The 18,563-nt window shown below is 38.6% G+C and overlaps 3 protein-coding genes across 3 annotated transcripts in view; 2 read left to right on the plus strand and 1 right to left on the minus strand.

Moving 5' to 3' along the window:
- Window positions 1-624: 624 nt before the first annotated feature.
- Window positions 625-8,217, minus strand: LOC145482269 (U6 snRNA-associated Sm-like protein LSm6). Its single transcript, XM_081460933.1, has 4 exons — window positions 8,071-8,217; window positions 7,386-7,456; window positions 1,245-1,287; window positions 625-814 (listed from the first exon to the last, which is right to left on the minus strand). Exons 1-4 carry the CDS (start codon window positions 8,159-8,161, stop codon window positions 777-779), a joined length of 243 nt encoding a protein of 80 aa, XP_081317059.1. The 5' UTR covers window positions 8,162-8,217; the 3' UTR covers window positions 625-776.
- A 3,642-nt stretch (window positions 8,218-11,859) lies between these two features.
- On the plus strand, window positions 11,860-15,566 carry LOC145502835 (uncharacterized). The gene is made up of 2 exons (XM_081482267.1): window positions 11,860-12,839; window positions 15,379-15,566. The coding sequence occupies exons 1-2, from the start codon at window positions 12,038-12,040 to the stop codon at window positions 15,564-15,566; spliced, it is 990 nt and encodes a 329-aa protein (XP_081338393.1). The 5' UTR covers window positions 11,860-12,037.
- A 291-nt stretch (window positions 15,567-15,857) lies between these two features.
- Window positions 15,858-18,563, plus strand: part of LOC145482354 (uncharacterized) — a 7,261-nt gene continuing 4,555 nt past the window's right edge. Inside the window, exons 1-3 of the mRNA XM_081460999.1 lie at window positions 15,858-16,415; window positions 17,390-17,617; window positions 18,520-18,563. The exon at window positions 18,520-18,563 is cut by the window's right edge and continues 211 nt beyond it. Of these exons, the coding sequence (XP_081317125.1) occupies window positions 16,119-16,415; window positions 17,390-17,617; window positions 18,520-18,563 (569 nt within the window). The 5' untranslated portion in view covers window positions 15,858-16,118. The remainder of the gene's footprint in view (window positions 16,416-17,389; window positions 17,618-18,519) is intronic.

Below are 18,563 nucleotides of genomic sequence, written 5' to 3' on the forward strand. Positions count from 1 at the left end.
GGACATTTTGATAGTCGACGAGGGAGCATTCTGAGCCAGCTGCCACGCACAGAAATCGAGAGCGAAAATCTACTAGTCGTTCAAAACGTTATCGAAATCCGCTTCACAGACACTTCAAAAACGCGAAGCAGCAGCCGCCTTTTTGTTAACAACGGCACACTGCCAGAATTAGGTTCAAAAGACGAAACAATCTTAATTTAAGGCGGCTCGCTACATTTTTTCGAGACTCAGTAGCGAGCGCTACCATTGCCTGCCAGATGTCAGGGAAGGTTTGAAGCTAACTTAATTTATCGCAGTCAATCAGAGCAAGGTTTGTCTGTGAGCTCTGCAGACAGGGATCTTTAGGTTTGGTCAGCACAAAGTATTGTATCGTCTGACTGAAGCCGATTCTTTGCGCATGCTCAGAATACTCATTGTCTACTGTCAGCCAATGTAGATTTGAGCAAACTTTCTGAATGGCAGACTTTCAATTTGGACGCGGTTATAGGGAGAGAATTAAACTTTTTCACGCTGAACAAACAGATCACAACCTCTAGCGATGAGAATGAATGTCAAGGCTTGTTAATTTTACATTGTCCACAAAAAGAAACTTGTGTTAAGCGGACAACGAGCAATTCATTGTTTACATGGTGGCTGCCTGTTTATTCACAATAAAGTCCATTGCACAGTGACAAGGGGGAGAAAATACAAAAACAGTTGCTATTTACACATAGTTATCACAAACAAACAATATTTTGGTTGTTTTTAGTTCAGTTTCTCTCCAGCCCTTGTTGTCTTTATCTTCGGCTTGTCTTTTGTGTGCTGATATATAACACTGTAAGAGAAAGATGCAAGCGTCAGTTAACAGCAGAATGGTAGCCTACAAAGTGAGAGGTGGCCCAGAAAAGTCAAAAAATTAAAGTTGTTGTCATATGCACCTTAATGTAACAAACTGAAGGGTAGTCTCAACCATTTCGAATACATATATGCAGCAAAGAAGGCATACCATAAGGAAATAGAATTTTAGAGGAAGACGGCTTATTGAAGGGGCAGGGGGGGGGGGAGAGTTAAATCAAATTACTGTAGTCTGCATGATGTCATGTACTGGGATGTGATTACAATGACATTGGGATAAATGCATGTACCAACTTGATCCCCATCTTAAAGCTTATTGTCGTTGTTTTTCACCAAATACATAAGTTTACAATTTTTCTGACAATGGTGAAGTTCATGTTAAACAGACTAACACTGTTAATACAGCTTACCATTGTTTCCTCTCAAGAAAGCATCTCCATATTTGTTTTTCAGCTGAAAGGGAGAAAGAAAGCTATGTAATAACTGAATGATACAACGATAAAACAGAAGCCAAGGGAAAGAGAGCTCAGTTCAAAAGACTACACAAGATAGCAAATTTAGTTCATTCACTGTTCAAAAATGTTCATATTTAATTAGTACCAACAAACAAACAAACAAACAAAGGAGGAAAATTTTGTCATGCTTGGCTTCATTAAAAAATGTAATTTGTGATAATAAGTATTGACATAAATTACTATTTTGCTGACACAGAATAGAGAACTGGGTGCCTATCTTGCGTGTGTTCGGTTGTGTAATGAATGCAAAATATGATATATAAAAGTCATGGTGATTGATTGAAAGTATCACTGCAGTGAGTTTTCTGAAATTCTGGTTGAAACTTTGCTAAATTATCATAAAGAACTTTGCTCTGTGAGTGTGAAAAAACTTGGACAGATCTGAGAAACATTACAGTGGCAGATCCAGACCTTGGGCTAAAAGGGAGGGGGGGGGGGGCAGTTTTTTTTTTTTTTTTTTTTTTTTTTTTTGCTTACCGTACTGGCTTTTCTTCCTTCTGCGATTTTTTTGTTTTTACCCAAAGTAAGGGGGGGGGGGGGCCCTCAGGGTCCCTCCACTAAATCTGCCACTGCATTATGGGATAAGAATCTGACCAGATCATCAAGAATCCTTTTACATACATATATGAAAACCAAAATATCACGAAAAAACTGACAATAAATGAGCAAAAAAAAGAAACATTCAAAAATAGACAGGTCTGGCACACTTTCAGAAAATTAAAGATTAACAGAAAAAAACTGAGGAAACAGAAAAGTTACATGTATGAATGTGTACATGAAGTTGAATGAGTAGTCATGTAAATAAAGCTTTCTATGCACTAGTGTACAATTAGCTATAATTTTTGTGATCTAGCTATCTTTGCCCCATAACTGAAGGAAATTTTCTCCAGTTTGTATTACAGTGGAACCCTGTTAATACAGTCACCAATGGGCCATGAAAATTTGGCAGTATTAATGGGGTGAACGTATTAACAGCATAGGGTCATTTAACCTCATGACTGGCCTAAATTTAGTGACATGTTAACAGATATATCACAATTTCACTTCCAAACAGTTCTTTATTAATAAGCATCCAGAAAGCAGATATGTTTAAAAAATCAACACTTGAATCAATGTATAAAATATTCAAAATGGAAAGATGAACATAACTAGTTTGAGTGGCCGTATAAATGGGGTTAAATTATAAAGGATTATACAGGTTGGGATTTCAGACAGTGGCCATTGGTCATATTAATGGAGTGGCCACATTAACAGGGTTTTCTTATAAGAAAATGCAAAGGCATTTTGCCAGGACAAAAAACAAGAGGCCGTAATAACGAGGTGACCATATTAACGAGGTGACAGTAAGGCGGGGTTTCACTTTACATTCTTCAAGAAAATCTTACTTAGAAAAGAAAACCAGTATTAAAAATATTCAATATGACAAATTAAATTAGCAAATTCTAGCTTTCTGATTACATGCACATTCTTGTGTTTTGTAAACCACACTGAACAGCATGTTAATTTTTTTAAAAAACGACGTTGTTGGCCTTGAGTTTGTTGCTGACAAAATAACCTACAGTAGTTTACACCCACTCTAGACGTGATGTACCACCAAATTCTCAGGACTGGCATTTAAAGAACAGTAAGGATATCACCAAGAAGAATTATTTAACATTTTCAACTTAGGGTGAAAGGGGTAATTTATAAAGCTACAAACAAAAATATTTATTGATGATGGCCTGAACATTTGTAAGCTTTGTGCTTTGTATTGTCATACATACTGTATGTGTTATTGAACTTGTGTGTGGTCCATATTGGAGAAATATTGGTTGATTTCTTTACAGCCTTATGGGCAGGCCTGGACCGAGACACAAGCAAGGTCCATAGGCTTGCAAAAAAAAAAAATAGGACATGACCAATATTCTCCAAAATGGACCAAATTAGCTAGTTCAATAAAGTATTTATTGTAATGGATCTTTTTAATCTGCCCATAACTTGGTGCCTCCCTGCAATCCATTCAAGGCTAACAGCATGCAGAAGGTAAACATTTATTTACGTTTCTTGTGTTTCCAAATGTACCAGTTTAATACTGGCAAACTACCAAAGATCTTTGATTCTTTTTTTGTCAAAACATCTTGTGAACATAATGTAAATACTCACTTTGCATCTGGATCTACTTTCTATCTTCCAAAAATTCTAACAAATTATGGCAAATTTAATATTCGATTTAATGGTCCTAAATTATGGAATGAACTCGATGAAAGATTCAAGTGTTGTACTTCTAATCAATTTAAAAAAGAACTAACTTCGCATTTCATTAGTCTCTATTAATCTTTACTGATATTTTGATGGTTTATATCTATTTATTTTGTTTTGTTTTGTATATTTAATCTTGTACCAAGTTTGTGATACTTATGTGTACCAATGTATTTGTTGTGCCTCTTTCCTGACGCTTACATTTTTAATTATTATAATTACGGTCACCCAACTAGTTTACCTTTTTAGTTATTTTGGGTGTCCCACTACTGTATGTACTGTACTGTTTATTTATATATTTATAATTACAATCTTGTAAATTCTTTTAGTTGTTTACAGTAGTAGAAAAATAAACTGTTGTTGCTGTTGTTGTTGTCAAAAGATTTCTATATAACAAGAAACTGTATTTTTGAGAAAAGGTAATTTGGTGAAATTAATTCAAGAGCAGTTCATCTCAGCAGTCCCTGTTGCAAAATTTAGACCAGTAAGGGAACCAATCAGATTTCTCGTTTTCATTGTGGACCAGTTCAGCCAAAAAATAAATGACTGTATTGCTAATTTACACTGTCACGCAATCAAAAATAAAAATCATAGCCATTTAATAAATTAAGTCAAGAATCTGGGATATGAAAGATAATAGAGGCTAGCATGCATGAGACCACAAGTCAAAACTTCGAAGCAATACGCGAATTGCCCGGAACTTGGTCAGTGTTCTCGATTCCTCTGATATCACTATCTTTTCAATCAATGAAGGAAAGCAACAAACAACAAAATTACGCTTGAAATTGTCTTAAAATTGCGCTAGACAAGTGACACGAGGCAGCCCAAGCAAAGAGCCTTTGATTCAGGTTGTTGCTTTATTGAAAAAAAGACCTTGGAGTTTATCGACGACGGCATTTCGCCAATTTCTCTGGAACTTTATATTAGTCGAAGGTGGACTTAAATACGAACTTGAAAAACGGTTAATTTTAGCAGTATCAATAGTACGGGTTCTCAGAAAGGGTGCTTTGGTTTTAAAAAGAAGAAGAGAGATAACGAAAAAAAAAAAATCGAGTGACGTGGTATCCAACCAGCCTTCAGTGTAAGAGTCAACGGCCTGCAGCGCAGCGCTTTAATCGCTTGCGCCAACAGTGCACAGTATGCTCTGTGAGACAATTATTTCTTTATGAAATACTTGTTTCGGCTCCACTAACTACTTTATACTATTTGAAGGTGGACTTAAACACGAACTTGAAAACGGTTTATTTTAGCACATCAACAGGACGGATTCTTGGAAAGGGTGCTTAGGTTTTAAAAAGAAGAAGAAGAGAGAGAACGAAAAAAAAAAAAAAAAATCAACCGAAGTGATATCGAACCACCTTCTGGTGATTCAGTGCCCGGACCGCAGCGCAGCGCATTAATCGCTTGCGCTAGCAAAGCAGCGTTGTCATATTTGTTCAATTATCTGTTTGTGACACTTGTTTCAGCTCCACCAACTGGCGGCTAAAGTGACGCTTCGCTGATTTCATTGTTCAGCGAAACAAAAGACTTCTTTTGTTTCTCGATCTCCAAAAGATGCCGCAGGAAAACGGAGTTTTTTCTGCATACGTTATTTCTCGAAAACGAAGAGCAAACCAGCGAAAAAAAATACAGGGTGATGTTTTTCTATTAAATTGAAAACCACATGCAAAAATTCAGGCACTTTTGAGGAAAAAAAAACACACACACAAAATCGTCACTTAGCATGGTTTTGCACTCACCCCTTCAATTGATATATAGTCAAACCTCCAGTTGCAACCACCTCTCGTAAGCAACCGCCTCTCCTCAGTGACCAGTTTTCCAAAATACCAAAACTTTCCCTGTCAAATCACTGCATTATGACCTCTTACAAGTAAGCAACCACCTCTCGTAAGCAACCACGACCATTTTTAGAGCTAAAAGTTTGAGAGTTTCTTTTGTTTTTAACATCCTGTAAACAACCATTTGACTGAGAATAGCTCTAACGGAAATGGGATAATAAGGTGCTGTAATATTATCTCATTCCTGGGTTGTACAAGAGACAGAAATACTCAATGAGAATTACCAGAATAAAATTCTCTCAAAACTGACTTTCCACAAGGAAAAACAGTTTAAATGCACATACACTGTATTCTATCAGCCTTAAACAAGGCACAAGTTTGACTCAATATGGTCTAAATTCTCATAAGTGACCATCTCCCGTAAGTGACCTGACCTAGGCTTGACATTTTGGGTGGTCACTTATGGAAAGTTCAACTGTATATTCAATCATGCCAAAATCTTGGTCTATGTGGTTTTTCCTTCATGCATTATTCGGAAAAGTGTTTCAACCAAATAGCTTTGTATGGAGACACTATGTTGGTGCCCTTCCAAGGGGCACCAACATGGCGGCTGTACAATAACAGAAACATCTGTCATTGAGTTTTGCCATTGAAATGAAAAATTCTTACTCTAGAGTTCTGACACATTGAAAGTGATAATTCTTCTAGTGCAAGAACTGTTCACTTAGCAAAAACTTGAGCAATAACTCCTGTTTTGACCTATACGAGAGGTTTGTCATGCTGCCATTTTAATGTCACACAACCCATAAACTTAGAAATTCAAATGTCCTCTATAACAAAACAAAGAACCCTGCCGAGCAAAACATCAAGTTCTTATAGGCTCTTATATCTGATGAAACTAAAACTTCAGAAGAATTGGTAATTTGTATTCTTGGAAAATGATCACATCACATGAAAACCAGCAATAGCGTGCTGTTCCAACCAATGAGAACATGGCCATCATTTGTTTTCTTATAAAGCACATAAGTCACAAGAGTACAAAAGACGTGTGTGCTGAATATCTGTGCCACAGATATTTAGCACTTTCTTAATATATAGATTCAGCCAAGCCTAAAAGTGGAGCTCCTAATTGCAGTAACTAACTACATGTATAAAGGAAAGAGAGGATTTGTTTTTCTTAGATCAGAAACTCAAAAACTGATCAAATTATTGTGAGCAAGCAATTGTTTTGATATTTTTCCAGTTAAATTTTAACAAACTATACCTATTAAGCGTAACCAAGATTGCAAGAAATTACGTATGCAATATATCAGCGGCTTTCCAAGGGACGATTGTGCAAGGAATATATCGCAAGAAACGTCAACAACACGCCAGGGGTTAATTTGCGTCAAAATTTTGCCTTTGCATGTACAGTGGAACCCCGCCTTACAACCACCCTGTTAATACGACCACCTCGTTATTACAAGCACTTTATTCTGGCCCAAGAAAAAGCTCAGTCAGTCATTTTTTTATTTAAAGAACCCCTTTAACAGGACCACCCCCTTAACATGACCAATTTTCCATGGCCCGAAGGTGGTCGTATTAACGGGGTTCCACTGTACTCCCTCTTTTTCCCCTGAATAATAACCTGGCTTGAGTCCATGATCCAATTGAAAAACTAGTAAACGATCAGCGATCTACTTCCAAAAAACGCACGACCTCGATGAGCTCTAAACTTGAGCCCACAGTATGGTCATGTGAAACTGGTCAGTGGGTAGCTTGTTGTGACAGCTGTCTATTGACCATAACATAAATGCCCAAAATCAAAGATGTAGCTATGGTAATGATGCTACTATCTTATTTTGCAAGGTATTGGAGTATGGAAGGACAGACATACGCACAGACGGTCACTTGACGACCAAAATTGTTTAGATCGACAGGTTACCAAATTTTCTGAGGTATGCGGCTTCACTTGGGCACCTTCGGTGCGCAGGAGCTCCACTAGAAAAGGAAATGATTCAGTTGTATAAATTCAACTAACCTGGCCATTGGCATATTCTTCTGTTTGTTCTAAAGCAATGTTCATGTAACCATCTAGGCAGGCAAGAACTCCTGATAAAGAAAGTTCAACAGTGAAAACTTCAGCTTAGTTCCTTGGATTTTTTCAGCCTTCAAACATTATTTGTAGCCAGAAACTACTACAGTTCTACTACCGCTTATAAAATACATGTAACTCATTAGTCAATAGGTGTGTTGAGATGAGGGTTATGTTAACACGGTTGTGACGTTTTAGATTCGCGCGTATTTTTGAGAATTATTTTATAAAAGCTATAGAGTACTTTTCCCATGTTTACATAACCTCGTCTAAACACTCGGGATCTGGGAGAATTCTCGAAAGTTATGCAAACCCGAGACGTTGGGTTTCCATAACTGTCTCGAATTCTCCCAACCCTCCTCGTGTTTAGATGAGGCTATGTAAACTAGGTAAAAGTGTTCTAGATCGCTAAATACTACTTAAAGCTTGGCTACCGAAATTGGAAAGATATGACAGCCAACTTGAAGGGAATATTGAATGGCCTTTCTTTTTCAGATTTCTAACAACGCATCCCTATTGTTTAAGCTTGAGCTTGCAGCCGATAACAAATAGAATGAAAACGAAAGCTGCAACTAATGAATGGACGAATTCTCAGCTGGTTTGCACGCACATGCCACAGAAAGCTGCTTACCTCGATAATCGACGCCATTGTTAAGCTTTACCACCACAGGGCGGCCTATAATTTGCTTCAGAAAGTCGCTTGGAGTTTGTTTTTGACTCATTGCCGATGAACCAAGATTCCTTCAAGATGGCGTGTGCGAACTCGACCCAGTACTTTCAACCGAGAAATACATTTTGAAACTCTGGAACTAGTCAAGGGCAATGTCAATGACCGGCGTCGACAAAATCTGGATCGGACCGGACCGGATCACGGATCGGATCACGGACCGGATCAAGGACCGGATCACGGATCGGATCAAGGATCGGATCACGGATCGGATCAAGGAAAAACAATTCAAAATTCAAAATTCAAGATTCAAAATTCAAAATATTGTTGAGCAAATTACACTAGAGTGACTACTGTGAGCAGAACGTTTCATTTAATTCAGCTGTGATATTCCCTTATTCTTTTATAATATCAAGCCAACTGGGAGCTGGTTACAGATGAATATTTTTCAGGCTGTTGGGTTTTGATTGCGATGATCAATCATGTCTTCATATCTTTCTCCGCAGTTCGGATAAATGATATTTCGTATATTCGCTTGCATGAAAGGTAAACTGTCATGAAACGAGTCAGCATGGTAATAACAGGACGAACGTATGAATCGAAACACAAAAACTAAAAACACTAAAAAAATTAAACACCTGATGATTTCAAACAATTTCCGGTCCGTTTCTGAGACAGGTCTACACTTTTACAAGATGTGAGTTTGGAATGCGATATTTCGTACTGGAATAAAATGAAACAAACCATTTGTATTTCAAGGAAATATAGCTGTTTTACAAAAAATTATAGGAATAACATCGATAGTATAAACGATAACGCAACCCGAGAATAAACTACATTTTAGAAGTTACGTCACGAGTTTTAGAGTCATTTTTAGGGTCGTAAAGAGTTGCCTTTATGTGGAATAAAACCTAAAATGATCGTGTTCTAGGGTAGAAAGCACTTAACAGGCAAGAACAAATCAAAACGGAATGAGGATAGTTAAAGATGGTAAAGATTAACGAGTACTGCAAATGACGAACTTGGAAAACAAGGCTAGTTTTTTCAAGATGCGCAAATCGTGGCGTAGCTCCTCTAAAGCAAGTCATGTCCCTAAGCTTTCGTACGTAAGCTTTCTCATTAACTGTAACGCTAACTGTAACACTCACATCTGACACGAAAAAGTAGCCGAGAATTAGCTACTGATACTAACAGCAATTTCAAAAACGAGAATGGGAGGTTCACCCAAGCTTTGAGCCAACTAACGTTCAAATATAACTACATCTGCCTGTTCATTACAATTTAAATTTGTCCTAAATTAGGCGCTTATGTGGCTTTTTAAATGACCTCTTGTCATTCTCTGTAATCAACATGTCATTGCGTCAAATTCGGGATTCTTATTTTTATTCAACATATTTTAGTTTTCTACTTTTATTTTTTATTTATTATGATCTTATAAACGATTTGATTGTTTTTTTTTCTTTAAAACTTTTTTTTTTTTTCTGTGATCCGATCCGTGATCCGATCCGCGATCCGGTCCGTGATCCGATCCGTGATCCGGTCCGGTCCGGTCCGATCCAGGTTTTGTCGACGCCGGACAAGGACTTGTATATTGTTGGACGGAGGAACTTCACTAACCTCGACATCTAAATAAGTGATCGCATAGAAATATAGTGAACACCTAACAAGAAACCAACCCTGAAATAAGAAAATTTTCCCCAACACTGAACTAAAAATTACGATGAACTTGAAACTTCAGTTAATTGTGTTCGTTTAAACTCCCCGTTTGCTTATTCCCTCAGTTTTTCTTCCTCAATCATGACGCTGACGCAAAAATAGCGTAGCAAAAATCAAGCTTCAAAATGCACAAAAATCACAAATGACAAATGTGAACTTTGCTCAAAAGAGAAAGATATCTCGGCACAACAGAGTGGAAACTAATAATAATCATCATCGTCATCATCATCTGTAATAATAAAATAATCTTTATGGAGGAAGCTCCTATCACATTGCGTGGTTTTCAGGGAGGTCCTCAGTAACTAATGTGAAATATAGTAAAACATTAAAAGCTAATCACAATCAAACCCAAGAGCTAAGGTGAGCTGCTGGTGGAATTTATTTTTCTGTGTCAAAATTAAAGCAAGAAGATTCGTTCCCTAACCTGAGGAATTAATTTAAAGAGGTTTGTTTTCCAAGACGAGACCGGAAATATTCCAAAACCAGTTACATAACAGATGTTACTTGCGTGACTAGCCTGCGAGCAGGCTCACGTTGGAGCATAAGCGCGCGCCTCAAACGCGCGAGCAGCGAAACCGCGAGACGAGGAAGTGACTTTCTCGGTGCCTCTTCCTCAGACTCCTTCCCGCCTGATCGCTTTGCTCTTCGCCGCTCGCGCGCGTGACTCAAACGTGAGCCTGCTCGCAGGCTATTTGACAAAATATGGTAACACTGTAGCGTTGGAAAATTCCCCAGTAAGGCTTTCGAGGTTTCATTTTCCAAAGTGAATTTCTCCATGGTATAAAGTACAATTGCATTTGTTCCGTCAATACGTACGCATCTTGAAAACAAGTTCAACTCAATTCTATCGTGTAATAATTTTTTTTAAGTTTCTCCACATTTCCCTTCAGTCTAAAGGATTGTTTTCCCGGTCGAGGCTGGAAAATCCGCAAAACAGCGTTATCTGATGCTGTTTGCGCGGGCTAAGTGTGACTAGCCTGCAGAACAGGCGGATTAGCCGAGCATGCAGAGAGAGAAACGCTCGTGTATCGCGTCTCGCTCACTGCCCCGCTAATCCGCCTGTTCTGCAGGCTCAAGTTTGACAGAATAGGGACAGGCCCTTGTCGAGTGTTTCGTGGATTCACTTGTAGTTCGGTCGGGGATTTATCTTCTGTTCGTAATAGCGGTTTTTGTAATAACGGGAGTTGTTCCCAAACGTTTCTTTGCAATTTCGGCCGGGGATTTAGCTTCTGTCCGTAACAGCGAGTGTTCTCAATAGCGGGAGTTGTGTCCATACATTTCTTTGTAGTTTCTGGCGGGGATTTATCTTCTGTTCGTAATAGCGGGTTTTCGTAGTAACGGGAGTTGTTTCCATACATCTCTTTGTACTTTCAGCCGGGGATTTATCTTCTGTTCATAATGCCGGGTGTTCGTAATAGCCGGAGTTGTTTCCATACATTTCTTTTAGTTTTGGCCAGGGATTTATCTCCTGTCCGTAACAGCGGGTGTTCGTAATAGCGGGAGTTCTTTCCATATATTTCTTTGTAGTTTCGGCCTGGGATTTCGTTTCTGTCCGTAATAGCGGGAGTTCTTTCCGCACATTTCTTCGTAGTTTCATCAGGAGATTTCGCTTCTGTCTGTAATAGCGGGGTGTCCGCTAGGCAAGAAGTTGGCTTTACCGCCAGTATACCGTCCAGGCTTTTACTTGAGTTTTATAACCCTCATTCTCAGCGAGACGAACGCAATTCCTAATCCTTAATTACTACTGTCATATTTACATGATGATCTGTTCTTTGTTTGATTTATTGGACATTCGTTGCCAAATGGTCGGTGTAGCAAATTTGGCGTTCATCGTCTAGGTTACAGAAAAGGTCGAGCCAGCCCAACTACATTCAAATTTGTATATTTTTCTGTACAAATGTTTTTACATCTTTGCTCGTGTTATTAAAACAGGTCGTGCAATTAGTTAATTTAGTTCTTTATTCTTGTATGATTTCTGACCAAAACAAAGGCAGTTTATTTAAATTTTTAAATATAATTCGACTTGATTGGCCCGGCGGTTTAAGGTCAAATGTGTTAAGTAAGCAAAGGATAATTTAAACGAATCGCACAGAAAGACTGCGAAATCTAGCGGAAATTATTCAGTTAGAACTCTGTTCTCTTCGGCCGACAGAAGGTGTTGTAGTATAAGACTTCCGATATATTCTGACAATCGCAGTTTTAATTCGCTGGACCTATGGAGAAGTTCGCACCGGAGATTCAAATACGCCACAAACAAAAACAAAGGAAAACCCTTTTCCTTGCAACAGCTATTTCATTAGTTGGTATCTCTTGCTTGATCACTGGAATAATCTTACTCGTCAAGCGAAATAGCTCGCGTTGTGAAGCTCCAAATGTACAGAAATGGCAGGGCAAGAAGACAATAGGAAGGTGCAGTTACTCGGAGGAAGCAAAACGCGCCGGTCTTGTAGCGTTTTTGCAAAGGGTGCAAGACAAAACGTTTGAGGCACAACCATTTTTAATCGCAAAAAAACCTAAAGTGAGTGCGTTGGAAGTTCAACAAAAGTATAAAGTATATGATCCGAGTCCGTCGAATCTCAGAAACGTAACTGATACAGCTAAAAATCTGCTTAAAGATCTGAACAGACTGGTTATCGAGGAGAAGGAACTCAAATCGCGCGAAAGGAAAGTTCTTGCACAGCTGCGGCATTATCTCAAACATGTTTTTGGAACACCTTTCGATGGAGACTATTACTTCGGTGACTTTCTTCTCGGCCCAAATGTTTTCTGTTGGCAGCCTATCTGTACTGTCGGGTCATCGTTAGAGAAGTCCTTGCCCTTTTTCAAACCTTCTGACACACGAGGGTTGGAAATTCTAATCGAGAAGTTAGCAGAAGTGAGCAAAACATTTCAAACTTACACGGATAACTTGCGATATGGCGTGAAAGCTGGAATGGTTCGCAGCATAGAAGAATGCCGGTCTGGTATCGATGCTTTTCAGAGAACTTACTACCATATTGCGTTCTCCGGTCCCAAAGGTAATTTATTTTCAAATATATGTGGAATGTAAAAACACGCTAGTTAGTCATCCCGCAATTTCTTCGTTTCTAATATACCAACAGCTGAGAAAAGTTGCCTGGTTTATTTAAGCACTATCATTTTGATTTACCCAAGCGTGATTGTTTCAAAAGGAAGCGAGAAACTCCGACCAAAGTTTCATAACGCCAGGAATTCAAGAAGCTAAGGTTCAAATATAAAATAGCAATTTTGAATTCAACAGGCGTGTTTCGACAGGAACTTTTGTGTTCTTCAATGCCAACATCACAGGGAATGCAAATTTCAGCATAGATTGCAGCTGCTGTAAACATTTACGTTGAAGAGGGTAAGTTTTTGCCAAAACATGTCTGTCAAATTCAAAATCGTTGTTTTTATATCTCAAAGTTGTTGTTACTTTGCAGTTATTTAGACTTTTTGGTTTCCACACATGTTCTACCCTTTTTTTCCTCCGAGAAGGCCGTCATATTTCTTAAAGTTCTTGTAGTTAAGTTATTCAAAAATCATGGAGCTCTAAGAAGTACTGATGGTCTTTCTGAGGATTATAATGCCATCTGGAATGACAAGTGTTTACACAAGAGGTGTTTTATCCTTTGACAACGCACCACAATTAAACACTATTGATTGTTCTGCATTGGCTGCTTAAGAATTTTATTTTAAGTATAAATTAAAGTTCTTTGTAATAATACTGTATTAATTGCGAGCTTAACAACTTTTCGTCATAAAAATGCCAAGCACCATTTGTGTAGTGTTCAATACGAGTACGTTATCTGTGCTGGTTTTTTTAAGACGACCGAAGCGTTTTCTGTTGTTTCCTCCGGGGCAACAGAAGTGTCCGTGTTGTAGCCGTGCCTGGAATGCACTGCGCTCTGTAGTTATTATCAATATTTGTACAACAGAACAAAGCAACAAGGCTTTTCAAACTGGCTCTCAAAACATAATGCCCGTCATTACAGAAAATATTTGTCAAGACCCTGTCGACGAAGAGAGAAAATAAAATAAATTGGGATTATATCTTGGACCGGCAAAGGAACACGGAGATTTGATTTTTAATGTAAGACGCGAAAAACAAAAAATTCATCAGCTGAGATGGTTTACTTAAATCAAAATGTTGCGCGTTTCTCTTATGATGTAAAATGTTGACCAATAAAAGACTTGCGAACAAGTATATAAAGTTCCCTTATCACATCCCTGTAAGGAAGTTTTTCGATTAGTTCTTAAGTTAACGGCGGGTTAACCTAGAGACTTCAAGACTGCCGTCAAACTAATTGTTTTTTTGCGCGCAACTAATAGATTTTAGTATACTTTTTTTAAAAAACAAGTCGCTCCGATGTTAAGCTGTTAAAATATCCCTCTGAAATCGAAGATATTTGCATAAAAAAACACAACGACGGTCATTATTCAGCATGAAAACGAGTAGTAATTACCCCTCATAGAGGTAATTGTCTATTCTCCAAACGTTCGTTAAAAAACATATTTATTATACAATAGCAAATTGGTTCTTGAAAAGTTAAAACTAGGTGCTTTGCCGAGACCTCTGATGAGTGCACTTCTCAAATTTACTTTTTTTTTCAACTCGCTCTCGACTCTGCCAGTAGACCTTCAGAAAAACGAACTTTACCAAAATTTCCCTAAACGAGATAAACACCTGTCAAGAGTTTCACAAAAAAGAAACACTTTCAAAATTTCCACGCGTATAAATCTGCAACCTAAAGAAACTCCATATAACTTTTTTATATCACAATTTGTATTCAGGTCATGTCATATTAGATCTCTCAGTTAGTACGCGCGCTGTGATTGGTCAATTTAGCGGGCCGTAATCTACTGTACGGCCCGCTAAAATGTAAAGCTGGTTTTGTTTCCAAAATGTTTCGTGATTTATCGTCGAGTGTTGTTAACTTTTTTAGCAAGTAAAAAATTAAACCTTTCTTTTACTTCTGAAATTGTATATTAAAACTTACTAACGAGTTAAGAGTCACTTAAAAACGATTTCAAATTGACTCGTTTTGCTTTCGAGGTACGTCACAAATTTGAAACCGTCCAGCGTGAATAGAAATCGTTCCCGAAGCCGTCAGACACACAGTAGAGATATAATAAATATCTTACTAGCCTCGTTTTCCCTGTCCGTACTGTAAGTTACGGATCCTTGTTTTCCCCCTTCGATTTATGACCCGCTCGCTTCGCGCTTGGACCATAAATCAATGGGGAAAAACTCAGTCCGTAACTTACAGTACGGCCCTCGAACTCGGTTAGTGAGAGGTATATATCCGCCGCTCAAAATATGATATTTCATATATCCACTTGAGTTCTTCACCATCTACGGGTATATTACGAACTCACAAAGTGACCAGCTCCCAGTTGGCTTGATAGTTCAGTTGGTAGAGCACTGCACCGGTATCGCAGAGGTCATGGATTCGAATCCCTTTCAATCCTGAATTTCTTTCAGGCTTTAATTTCACGACTGCTTCAGTTGTGTATATAACTGCGATGATCAATCATATCCTCATACAATTTATATCACAGGAGTATTCAACGAGTCATACATGAAAGCCATCTTCAAACCAGAGTTTTTGTCCGACTTGGAAAACAAGACAGACCAGTTGGATGAATGGGAAAGAAATCATGAAGGGAAGACGGTTTTTCAGTCACTCCACGAAAGCGTCCTAGAAAATGTTGGACGACCAATTTACGCGTTTTTAAGGTTAGTTTGAGAGTATGAAGAGTAAGCTGGGTTCTTCCGCTATATTAGCCCTATCCGCCATATTATTCAAGTTATTTTTAGACCAGTTCTCGTTTCATGAAGGCTTACACAAAATGGAATGTGCTTCCAAACCAACACTGTACTTTCAAATGGTTTTTGTTTCTGAATGACACTAATGCTCTACCAAACTAATAATGGCACTATACGTCCGCGTGTTATAATAAATAATAAACTCGAATCACGTTTTTACACAGCAAACGAGCCAAGAAATACATGATAATAAAGCCGTTTTCAAAACTAATTGGTTCTGTATCGCTAAGCAGCACGGTTGGCATAAAAAACTCGCGCCACTTTTTCATCCAATCAGCAGTCCAACCAAAACCAATCGTGGCCCGCTCACACACGATTTCCCGCGCTTTGCGTCAACTTCACGTGTTTACTTCGAGTTTTGATTGGTTCATTGGATTGTCTGTCCCCTTTGTGATTGGCCAAAGTGATAACTTTGGTTTTGGTTTCACGACACTTAATTGAAAAAACCGCTCTATATAAAAGCGACTTATTGATGATCGCTTATCGCGCAAACTTGGTTGTTCTTCACAGGTATCTAGAGGATGACCACATACAGCACTGTGTGCCGAGCAACGTGTCCAGCGGTTTATCCTTCCTGCCCGTCTCCTTCGTGTACGTCAACGGAAGTGCAAATGTCACTCAGAAAACCACCAAAGTGCTCCCGACAGGGGAACCGCTGAACGGAGCGAAGGCTTATATCGACATTCTTTCTTATTTTACCACCACAAACAATACCCCGGATGAAGTGCACGAGCTTGGTTATACGATGCTTTATAAATTGTTCCCCGAGGTAAGGTTTATTTTCATACTAATGGTAGCTATGATAGTGAGTTCCTCTAAATCAAGCTAAGGTAAAAATACCATCTGGCGAGTCACGGAAACCACAAACCCATCAAAACGCAAAGCGTAACATACGGCATGTGCCATAGGCGCGGGAAAAAATGTAACAGGACACCATTGGAAAAAGTAGCTCCTGCAAAGCGCTGGAAATGTGGGTAGCTCGCAACATGATTGCTAATGAAGCACGTGTTAGGCGCGGGAAAATGTACAAGAGCTAAGCCAAATTAGTAATGAAACCCGTGCAAAGTGCGGGAAAACATGTAAGGCGAGACACGGTTTGCAAAAGAACCCGCCAGTACCACTTGCTTAAAGGGCTACGTCACGGCTTGGGCATCTTAAAAATTTTTTAAGTTTGCGTTTGTAATCCGTGTCAATCTTCTCTATCATTGTTCCTCTATGGTATATTATTATCTCTTTGGTGTTTTTTTAACTTAGTAAAATGCTGTTTTCAGGTTAAATACAGTTAAATGTCGCCAAAATAACTCAAATTACCGCGATTGAGCTTCTTTAAGCATCGTTAAAGGCTCGCGTCGTTTTGGTTTAGCTCTGCACGTAGATACATTCCAGTCCTAGCTTCTTTCACGGACTACTTAAAGCCGTCAAGAGCTTCGTAACGAAAACAAGGCCAGAACTGAACTAATGGTATTTTTAATTTACCGCCTGAGAATAATTCAGCAATCAAATGTTAGAAAAAATGATCTGGCATCTGTTTGCAATAGCAGCATTGTGTTTAGCACCAAGTTTGACAGTTTTCTATAAGGTAAAAACACACAAAAATGTAACTCTTGCGATGAAATTCGGTCTGGCTGTCAGGGACCTTACCTATTGTAAATACATTTTTTCTGTTATTTTTTTTTTTTGCCGCAAGAAATGTAATTACATGTTGCTTTGAATTCGTCTTTTTTTTATTTTTTGTGGTTCCAGGCCCTCGAAGTAGCTCGTCAAGTGACGGGCCAAAACGACAACTACACAGCTAAAGTTAAATTTTTGAAAATGATGAATAGTTCTGAGATGTTCTTCAGCAATGGTTCGATTCCTCCTCATGAGTCCGACAAGGATGCGTTCAAGCTTTGCAGTTCTGCTGAAAAAGCTAAAGAGCACTGCCCACAACGCTGGCAGGCCATTCAGCGTTGGTTTACCGAGACAAGAGAGGTAACTGCGGGAGGCGGGGTAGTGCATTGAATAAGCCTTGTAAGATAATAATTCTTTATTAATACTAAAATAGTAAATGCCAAAGGAAACATGTCCAGAGTCATACGTCTGGATTTACAATTTCATACAACTAACTGCTATAAAAAACGAATTACATACAAACTATTTACAAATGTATGAATAACAATTAAATAAAATTGAAAAGGTATATGTTCACAAAACAGCGTTTATGACGTTTAGTTCTGACACGTGGCAGGATGTAAGTGTGTCCCCTTTTCCTAAGGCTCCTTGATCTCTGGGGTGGAAGCAGTTCATGAAAGGAATGAATACTATCAGTAGTTATCTTATCCCATAGCAGCCTATCTTTGATTGTAATTTACATCAGTTGTGGGTATGTGCAACGCCAGAATGGCAAGGAAGGGGTGGTTGTTGAACTGTTGTGGTCGAAAATAAGAGACAGAATTCATCCAATTTGGCCTGAAGAAGGGTGAGATTTGCCCACTGAAATTCACGATCTCCAATTAAAAAACGGCGAATTTTGACAACTTATCCGGGGTGTTACCAAGATTTTGCTTTATTGATGTGGCTTGAAATGTTTTTCAACCCTCAGAGATCCAATTCTAAAACGACACATTAGCTCCTGTCGTATTTTTTTTCGGCTCAACACCCTGGGCAATGTAAGTCTGATTGTTTTGCAGTGAAAGGCAAAGAAACTAATGTAGTCAAGATCTATAACGCACGTGCAAAGTAATTGTATTGCTCATATTAAAAAAAAATTGTGATTGTCGCAGTGCTTTGTACACACTACATGCTGGTTGACCCAATGTTCACAGTTAAATCCCACCCTCGTTTCCATGACCACGAGAATAAGGTTGAGTTGAATCCGCCTCTTTTCTCCGCAGGTTATGAGCATGTTAGATCCTAAAACATCGCAGATGTTTTATTT

The sequence above is a fragment of the Orbicella franksi genome, chromosome 1 (genome assembly GCF_964199315.1).
Source record: "Orbicella franksi chromosome 1, jaOrbFran1.1, whole genome shotgun sequence".
Classification (NCBI taxonomy): Eukaryota; Metazoa; Cnidaria; class Anthozoa; order Scleractinia; family Merulinidae; genus Orbicella; species Orbicella franksi.

Coding starts and splice junctions, on each gene's coding strand:
- LOC145482269 (XM_081460933.1), bottom strand. CDS start 8,161: ATGAGTCAAAAACAAACTCCAAGCGACTTTCTGAAGCAAATTATAGGC. Junction 7,457..8,070: donor CAATGGCGTCGATTATCGAG/GTAAGCAGCTTT, acceptor TTTCTTTATCAG/GAGTTCTTGCCTGCCTAGAT. Junction 1,288..7,385: donor AAGAATATGCCAATGGCCAG/GTTAGTTGAATT, acceptor TCTCCCTTTCAG/CTGAAAAACAAATATGGAGA.
- LOC145502835 (XM_081482267.1), top strand. CDS start 12,038: ATGGAGAAGTTCGCACCGGAGATTCAAATACGCCACAAACAAAAACAA. Junction 12,840..15,378: donor TGCGTTCTCCGGTCCCAAAG/GTAATTTATTTT, acceptor TTTATATCACAG/GAGTATTCAACGAGTCATAC.